Here is an 8,923-nt window from a genome sequence, read left to right as displayed (position 1 = left end):
TGTATCAAAAACGACAAAAATGAGATGGTTCTTGAACAAGATGAGATCAAGCTACAATGGAGAGAATACTTCAATCGTTTGTTAAACGAAACAAATCCCATCAATGTTAACTTTGACGCTCCACCCATCGAAGGTCCGATTCCAGACATCACTTTAGAGGAGCTTACAGAAGCTCTGAAAGCTATGAAGGATGGAAAGGCAGCAGGGCCCTCTGGACTCACAAATGACATTATCAAAGCATCTGGTACAGCAGGTATCCAAACGTTACTACAACTTTGCCGTGAAATCTGGAGAAATTGCTCAATGCCGACTGAATGGAACTATAGCATGACAGTCCCGCTATACAAAGGCAAAGGTGATCCATTAAACTGTTCATCATATCGGGGTATACGTCTGTTAGAACACTCCCTGAAAATTGTCGAAAAAATCACTGAGAGAAGATTAACGTCGTGCATCACAATCGGAAATTATCAATTTGGTTTTCTAGCGGGGAAATCAACAATTGATGCAATTCACATCCTTCGGCAACTGCAAGATAAGTACCTCGCAAAGAATCAACAACTATCACACATTTTTGTAGACCTTGAAAAAGCATTTGATCAAGTTCCCCGTGAAGCAATCAGGTGGAGCCTACGTCGACAACTCATTCCAGAATATCTTGTTCGACTTGTGATGGAAATGTATACGAATACTAAGACTCTTGTCAAGACAACGGTTGGAAACACAGATACATTTGACATCGGCGTTGGAGTTCACCAAGGCTCGATTCTCAGTCTACTGTTATTTATAACTGTGATGGAAGAAATCACAAAACCGATACGCACTGGTGACATTTGGAATCTAGTATATGCTGATGATATCGTTTTAACAGCCACGTCTGAGCAGAATGCAGCACAGATGTTTGAAGATTGGAACACCAGACTTGCCGATCATGGATTCAAAGTCAACATCAGCAAAACCAAAGCAATGAACACTGGTGTTCATTGCTTTCCACAGCTACTGGACGATGGCCCTGTTCAGTTTGTAAAGCTGGTGTAGGTAACAATTCAATCAAGTGTCAGCAGTGTTATATTGTTATATGGTGCAGAAACATGGCCAATGACAACCAAACTGGAACAACAATTTCAACAATTTCAACGAACCGACATAAAAATGCTCCGATGGATGCAACGAATTAGTCTGAAGGACCACATCAAATCTACCAAAATCCTGCATCGTGCTGCGGTGGTTTGGTCATGTCAAACGAAGTGGAAACAGTGCCATAACTTCTCTTGCAGATGTTGAAGTATCTGGCACACGTCCCAAAGGCCGTCCAAAGAAGTCCTGGTCGCAAACAATCGAGCAAAACATGAAAGCTCTAAATTTAAATGAAATGGATACAACTGATCGTCTATTTTGGCGCAAAAAGTTGATGGCAAAGAAAACAACGTCCTACCTTGGGAAACCGGGTCTCTGGACGCAAAACGAAGATTGATTGATAATGCTTTTGTGTTTTTTTTTGATTATTTGCATACGAGAATCTGAAGTGTTTTCCAAATTATTTTACAGTAGGAATAATATGGTTGTATGAGAGTATCGTATATCAAGACTATAATATTTTCTGTTTCGATTGGTAATTCCCAAATTTTTTGAAACTTTACAAGTCATGTTTGCCCGGAATGTAGATAGTATTCTCTATCCATGACAAGTTCGTTTTGTTTTTAACGCATAAATTAAAGATAAAACTGCATTTTTTTTGTTAGTGATAGTTTAAGATTCTAAATGGATGTGCCATATCGTTAGCATAAAGAGCAACAGTGATTTTAGAATTGAATCTTATGGAATACCTTCACCATCAGGCATAATTTTAACTTAAAACCATTCAAATCAACATAATGTTTTTTTCTCGATACATAACCAGCTGGACATTTTATGCAACAAAATCAAAGGGTCCGTTGAACCTAACCCAACGTCAATTTGCTATTTTCAATGTTACCAGGGATGTGACTAGTAAAATCTAAAACGTCAAATTCTGTCAAATATGTTTTAAAAATCCATACCGATTTGATGAAGTTATGTTATACTTGTGTAGAAAACTGGCAATCTTCTATAAATAATTTCATCCATGGCTTTAAAAAATCCTATGAGAGAAATTGGTCTATAGTTGTTGATCTCAGTGTAGCTCTTTTTTAAATACTAGAACTTCTTTAGTTATTAAAAGTAATATGTATATATGTGCACGTGTGTGTGTGCGTGAGTGTGTGTGTTGTGTATATGTGTGTAGGGTGTAAGTTCGTGTTTTGTGCTACTCAATAATTTTGTTTCGTTTTTAAATACATTACTACAAACTTACAATATAACTAAAAAAAAACAATTAACAACTTGTTTTCGAGAATGAAAATGTGTTTTTTGTCGAATCATCAGTCATCATTTCTGGCGTGTGTGGTTCATCAGGGAGATAGCATTTTGTGATTTCTATGGAAGGACGTGCAACAAATTGATGTCGTTGACTAAATCGCCCAGCTGTTGGTTCACAGCTTATTGATGTTCTCGGCTCCAAACTGATTGCCTCGTCGTCGTTCGAGGAAGACATAACGTTGGCGTTGATGAGGTCAGAAATTGTTGCTGATGTGGCTACGGGGATGGATGCTCTCTTCCCCACATCAGAAAATCTACGAGGCAGTATTTTTGAGCCATCCTGAAATGAAGAATTTTAAATGTTTTTCACTGCAGAATATTTACATATACTAGTATTTTTATTGCAACAAATCAAAAGTTAACTGTTTTACGTTAATTTGCACGTTTTTATTTGTTTTTTAACCTGTTTTGTATTTACACCGAGGGATTCCCTTTTATCCGACTGCTTCTTGAAAGAGTCGCCTCTGTTTACCAACCCTTTTGGAGAAGTAAGAAACGATCTCACAATTAAACCTCCGTCTTTTTGGACTTTTTTTATTTCTTCAAGTTTGTTTTCTGTTTGTTCTTCGGGAGTAAGACTAGCCCTTCGATAGTGCTGCGTGTCAGCAACCGCCAAAAATTCACTCTGCTGAAGCTTCGACTGCGAACTTCTTCTTGTGAATAAATTTGAACGACTGTTCGAAGCCGATAGGGATTGATTTGTTTGTTGGTTGGTTGGCCTCAACAGAAGAGTATGCGCATCACTTGGGTTAGAAATGGAAGTTCGCGTTTGTCTGCTGGACACACTCAAGTATTCGTTGTAGGCTGAAGAAGGCTGCAAATCCGATTCCATCAACTTGATGCTTGAACTGTGTTTGTTTTTCGACTTTTTTTTAGACTGTCAATGAATTGAATTTAGCTTTCAATGTTAATTTGAATAATTGAATTTATTATTAAGAAAATTTTATGGCGCAAATTCAAAATAATAATTATTATTATAATGAATTATTAATGATTTTATTATTTTAAGCACTTGATAATTAAAATTTATAACTATAATTTTGTGAAAATATTTATTGTGAAAAAGAAATTGAAAAATTGAAATTGCTTTTTACTTTTTTTTGTGATTCAGGAAGACTACCTCTTCGTTGTATGTTGCTTTCTATTTCTTCTAACTGAACATTAGTCATCTGAGTTGAGGCTTTTTGGAAATATTTTTCAAACTCATCAACATCATTTGTTCCATCCATCTTCTGTAATTAATTTCATAATATATTGTTCAAAAAATAAAACATAAGTCTTCGCGTATAATGTACTCACATGTAATGCACACTAAAGTTTGATCACATATTTAAAAAAATACTTTTCAAGTAAAATCTGTACTTGTATAGTACATAATGCACAACCACAAATTTCGTGCCATTTTTAAAAGAAAAAGACGCGCGTGCAAAACAAAAATTTTCAATTTTCAATAGAGTTTATGGAGTATCTTTATATTTCTGCAACAATTTGGACAATTATTTATTTTAAAATATTTATTGAGACGATCGGACCAGAGAAGAATGAAGTGAAACAAAAATATGTATATGAGCAAAATGTCAATATTTAACTCGAAGAACTTTCATGCTATTTCCTTGGTGAAAAACGTGTAACATACTCTAACATTTGTATTTGTACACAAAATTATGTTTCAATAAACATTCAATGAAAACCGCTTGATTAAGAATTTCAGAAAATTCTTTTGTGTTGTCTGTTATCTTACAATTAAGTTGCAAGAAATTAAGCAGTTTTGAGAATAAAAAAAAATACTTATTATTTCGGAAGCTATTAAGGCTAGCAAAGGGAAATGTTTCGACGGAAAAGATTTATTATATTTTATTATCATACGGAAAAAAATATGTAATTGCATAGTATGGCATATGCAAGCAAATAATAATGATATAAAGAAGGCATTAGTAGCGGATTTGGAAGGGCCGGGGGTCGATGTCCAGTTGTGAGTAGTTTTTCTATGAAAAGTCAGTAAAACTCAGTTTCTAATCAAAAAAATCAACGTTTTATGTAAAAATCGACCAAAAATTGGTGACAAGCCAAAAAAACTTGGCCACAATAACACAAATTTAATTTTGCTCCCCTATCCGTTAAAGTTTTCTGAATATGTTTTAAATAATTGGTACAAAGATGTGTTACGGATCAATTAAATTAAAATAATAATTTAATAAATCAGGAATATAGAGTTAAAAAGATGTTTTCAACAGAAGTTAATTTAATATCTTAACAAGGGGGTTTCAACAATTAGATCGGTAGCACGACTGATTATGTTTTTCGTGTGATGATTGCACGTAGAAATGTTGTCCTAAAATAACGATGATGAAATTAACACTGTAATAATAATGATGACGATGAAAGTAACGTGTCATGATAAAGTCTGATGATCATAGTATGAAATTAGCTGATAACGATTTTAATATAATTATTCAATGATATGGTGATAATACGAAGACCATGTTGTGATGACAATAGTGAGTGAATATATTTTAAAGATATGACGCTTATATATATATATATAATATATACTATACTATATCTTAGAGATTTGATTACAAATTCATAAGCATGCTACAATAAAGCCTTAACTAAGAAAAAATTTATGAAATATACTGAAGCAGCCAAAAATCTTTTGTGACAGTGCGTGTATGTGTATGTATGTGTTTGTGTGTATTTGTGTGTGTGTGTGTGCGTTTGTGCCTGTGTGTATGAGGTTAGAGTCGATTATCCCCGAAAGATAGCAACCAGTGGGTACACAGTGAATTCTATACTATCAGCAACACGTTTGATAAATGCCAAAGAGGTAGTAATATATTTTTCTACAAATTTTATTATGGAAAAATCATAAAATTATTAACAGTAATATACAATAACCTAAACCGGTTTTGATCAATTAGGTTAATCTTCTTCAGTGAGTGTATGGTGTTCTATAAATTTTTTGAAGGTCTGTCTGAGTTTGATGATGGTTTCAGTGTTGTGTGGTTGCAGGATAGGAGGTTCCTTTGTGCTGATTTTCCTAGGGGTAATAAAAGTTGTGGTCTCCACTGGGTTGAATGCTTGGAATAGGTCTTTTGTCTCAATCTTTTGTTGTTTAGGAATTTTTTTTATTACCTTGTTAATGCACATTTCATAGTCGGAGGTGTGTGTGTGCAACGGAGTGCAGGTATTAAGGCTAAGCCTTTGTGAGAAGGTTGGTCTGTGTTATTTTTGGAGTGTGTTTTGATTGAGTATGAATTGATGATTTTGTTATTATTATGTGCAATGTGTTCGTACATTTTTATCAGAAAAATTGAGATAGAAGTTAGTTTTTGGAACATTGTTGCGCGTAGTCCTAAGTATTGGTCCCTGGGGTAGAGTGATATTGTCCGTGGGTCTTGTTTGTTTGGTTATAGCTTCCTGCTGGGTAGTTGATTTCTGTTGTTGTTGTTCAGTATTGGTGTCGTCCTGGTTTTATTCATCTTTCCGGTGTGTTGGTAGAGTTTCTTATCCATTCGTTTGAGTTTTTGATTCGAGTTTTTGATAAAGATCTGGCTAGCCAGATACCAAACAATTTTTTCATTTCTTTAAACTGTTAGTTCCTGTTTTATTCTATTTTCTTAAGTTTTTGGACCTTTTTTTTATTAGATTTTCAAAATCTATTTCTCTTGTGTGTGAGATAGATCCTGGGCGAGTGGCGTTGTTGGGTATGGGAGTGGTTGTCCGGAGTGTGAAGGGTGTGAGGAAGGTGTAGCTCTGGAAAGTGGGGGTTTGGGTTAGAGGTAGGGTTGGATTTAGGTGATGAGTGGGGTTTAATGGGGGTTGTAACAGTCTCCGGGATGGTAGTAGGTACGGGTTGGTGGTGGTAGTATTCTGTGTCAGGGTCTGTAGGGATTGTTGTATGATATTCCTGATCTTGCTATTGCTTATCTTTTTGTTTATTTTGTCTTTATTAATGATGGATTCCGCGTGGGCTTCAATATTTGCATGGTATTTTTCTCTATAGAAATCTGTTGGATTCTATCTTTTATGGTCTCTATCTGTTGTGAAATGTGTTTTGTGGTTCTAACATCCTGTTTAAAGGATTTCATAAGTTTGTTGATGTTGTTGCGGAACTTTTCATCTGGTAAAGGGGGAGAGGTTCGTGATAATGTCGTCGATGTGTTTTCATGAATTTATTTTGTCTTTATTCCAGTTTTGTAGATGGCTCTATTTGATAAAATATATAGAATTTTTAGCTTTTGAAAGTTTACAATTGAGCTTTTCAATATTTCTAACAGTAATTTTATAATTATTATCCAATTTATTAAAATTAATAAGGAAATCGTTGGTGTTCACGGTGAAACCTATAAGCCACATTTCGATTTTCCTCATCATTAGCGCTTATATTTCAAGGTTTTACAATTCTTTGTCCTGTGCATAGTGTTTTAATTCTGCTTTTCTTTGTCCGTTTGTTATATCTTGGTTCAGTCCATTTATTAAATCTTTGTTCTGTTCATTCTCTTTGCTTGTAAATGTCTGTCAATAATATTCTTCTGGCTGGTAATGCTGTTGCTATTCTTTGCAGCTTGTCGATTTGCGGTTTTCTTTAGTCAATAAAAATCGCTTCAGCAATTCTTCGATGGTTATAGTTCTTTTTACCGTATACAGTATATTATACTAGTATTGTTTACCAATATCTTTCGTGTAAAATCTTGTGTGGTCGTTTAGGATTTTACTCAACTTGGCGTAATATTTGTTTTTGTCCAGTATTACAAATAGGTTGGACTTGTCTGTTCGTTGAACAACAGCGTTTTTATTCTCTTTTAGTTGCTTTGCAGCCTCTTTCAAAACCACAACCATCTAAGAATTGCTGAAGCGATTTTCATTAACCAAAGAAAACCGCAAATCAACAAGCAAAGAGAATAGTTTAATAAATTGGATAATAATTATATAATTACTGTTAGGAATAATGAAAAGCTCAATCGTAAACTTTCAAAAGCTAAAAATTCGGTAGATTTTTTCAAATATTGTATATATATATACATACATATATGTATAAGTATATATGTATATATAGTATAGATTCTACTGAATAGATATTAGTATTGATTATTTATATTGTGTGTATTGAGAGAGAGAAACAGAGAGAGGAGAGAGAGAGAGAGAGAGGAGAGAGAGAGAGAAAGAGTTACTCGTTCCACTGTGTGAATGCTGTTATGAAGTTTGTTTCGTTTTGTTATTAGTTACGATGATTGACATTTATTGCAGCACATAGCAAACAGCATACAACATATACCGTGTTTTTGAACGTACAACTTCAGCCTATATAGATATGTAACTGGCAGTTAAAAATGATTTACGGGAAAAGTAGTTATACATTATAAACAGAAAAAAAATGTTATTTTTAGTAAATTGGCTTTTAAAATTACATGGAGTATTTCAAATAAACACAATTCAATGCGTTATAATTCAGCTTGTTTCTGTTATCCATCCATTGCCATGTTAGATTAATCGCTTTGTTTATTTGTTTCTATTCAAATTGCACATGTGAATTGGTTGGATTAATCGCTTTGTTTATTTCTTTTTATCTTACCTTATTTCTGTTTACAAGTGTCTGGTTTCTAACGCTGTTGAAATTCAGCTTTATTCATTCATGAAGTTTGCAGTTTATTTTGAGCAATCAAATTTTAAATAACTTTTTTCTCCTTTATTCAAATTTTTTAAATTGAGTGTAAATTGGAAACAAACCATTTGATAAAATTACAACTTTTAAAAGTGAAAAAGTGCCAAACTGTTTGCTGCTGTCTGTCTGTCTGTCTGTCTGTCTGTCTGACTGACTGTCTGTCTGTCTATTTGTCTTTGAGACGGTTTGATATTATCTGCAGCAATAAATGTCAAATTTTGAAAAGATAATGCCAGAAAAAGTGAGTAGAGTAATGAATGTGTGTGTATATTTGTTTGTGAGCGTGCGTGCGTGCGTGCGTGCGTGTGTGTTGTGAGTGTATGTGTGTGTGCGTGTGTGTGTGCGTGTGTGCGTATGTGTGTGTGTGTGTGTGTGTGTGTGTGTGTGTGTGTGTGTGTGTGTGTGTGTGTGTGTGTGTGGTTGTTTCTTTTTTTGTCGTATGGGGTTTTGTGCATGCAAGCAATAGATGAACACTTTGTGTGATATAATAAAAGTCAAAATGATGAATTGTTCACAAGTAAAATTATTCTGAGTAGGAACAAAAATGATAACGGCACTCGAATGCCTGGATAAATGTTGTTATGTTTGAATATTTCGGTAGACATGTAATAATGTTTTTGTTTGCGTGTAATAGTCATATTCGTGTAATATATAACCATGTAGAAATAAATATGCATGCGCTTGCAATCTTTCGAATTGAATAGGTGTGGTGTAGATAATATAGCGTGTGTTACAACTTCATTGCTTGGTGTGAATAAATACCTGGTAAGAAATTTAAAGAAAAGTTGATTTAATAATAAGTTATTATCATGAAATTTAATAATGATTAATAATATGAAGTCGCAATAAGTTAAATAAATA

At 34.0% G+C, this 8,923-nt stretch overlaps 1 protein-coding gene across 1 annotated transcript; it reads right to left on the bottom strand.

Annotated features, from left to right (window-relative positions):
• Nucleotides 1-2,353: 2,353 nt before the first annotated feature.
• Nucleotides 2,354-3,626, bottom strand: HELRODRAFT_163984 (hypothetical protein; the record flags this gene model as incomplete). The annotated part of the gene is made up of 3 exons (XM_009029057.1): nucleotides 2,354-2,677; nucleotides 2,801-3,274; nucleotides 3,492-3,626. 3 exons carry the CDS (start codon nucleotides 3,624-3,626, stop codon nucleotides 2,354-2,356), a joined length of 933 nt encoding a protein of 310 aa, XP_009027305.1.
• Nucleotides 3,627-8,923: the final 5,297 nt, after the last annotated feature.

This window comes from Helobdella robusta (genome assembly GCF_000326865.2).
Source record: "Helobdella robusta unplaced genomic scaffold HELROscaffold_6, whole genome shotgun sequence".
In the NCBI taxonomy this organism is placed as follows: Eukaryota; Metazoa; Annelida; class Clitellata; order Rhynchobdellida; family Glossiphoniidae; genus Helobdella; species Helobdella robusta.
Note: the sequence above shows the minus strand (reverse complement) of the source record. Positions and strands in the feature narration are given on the sequence as shown.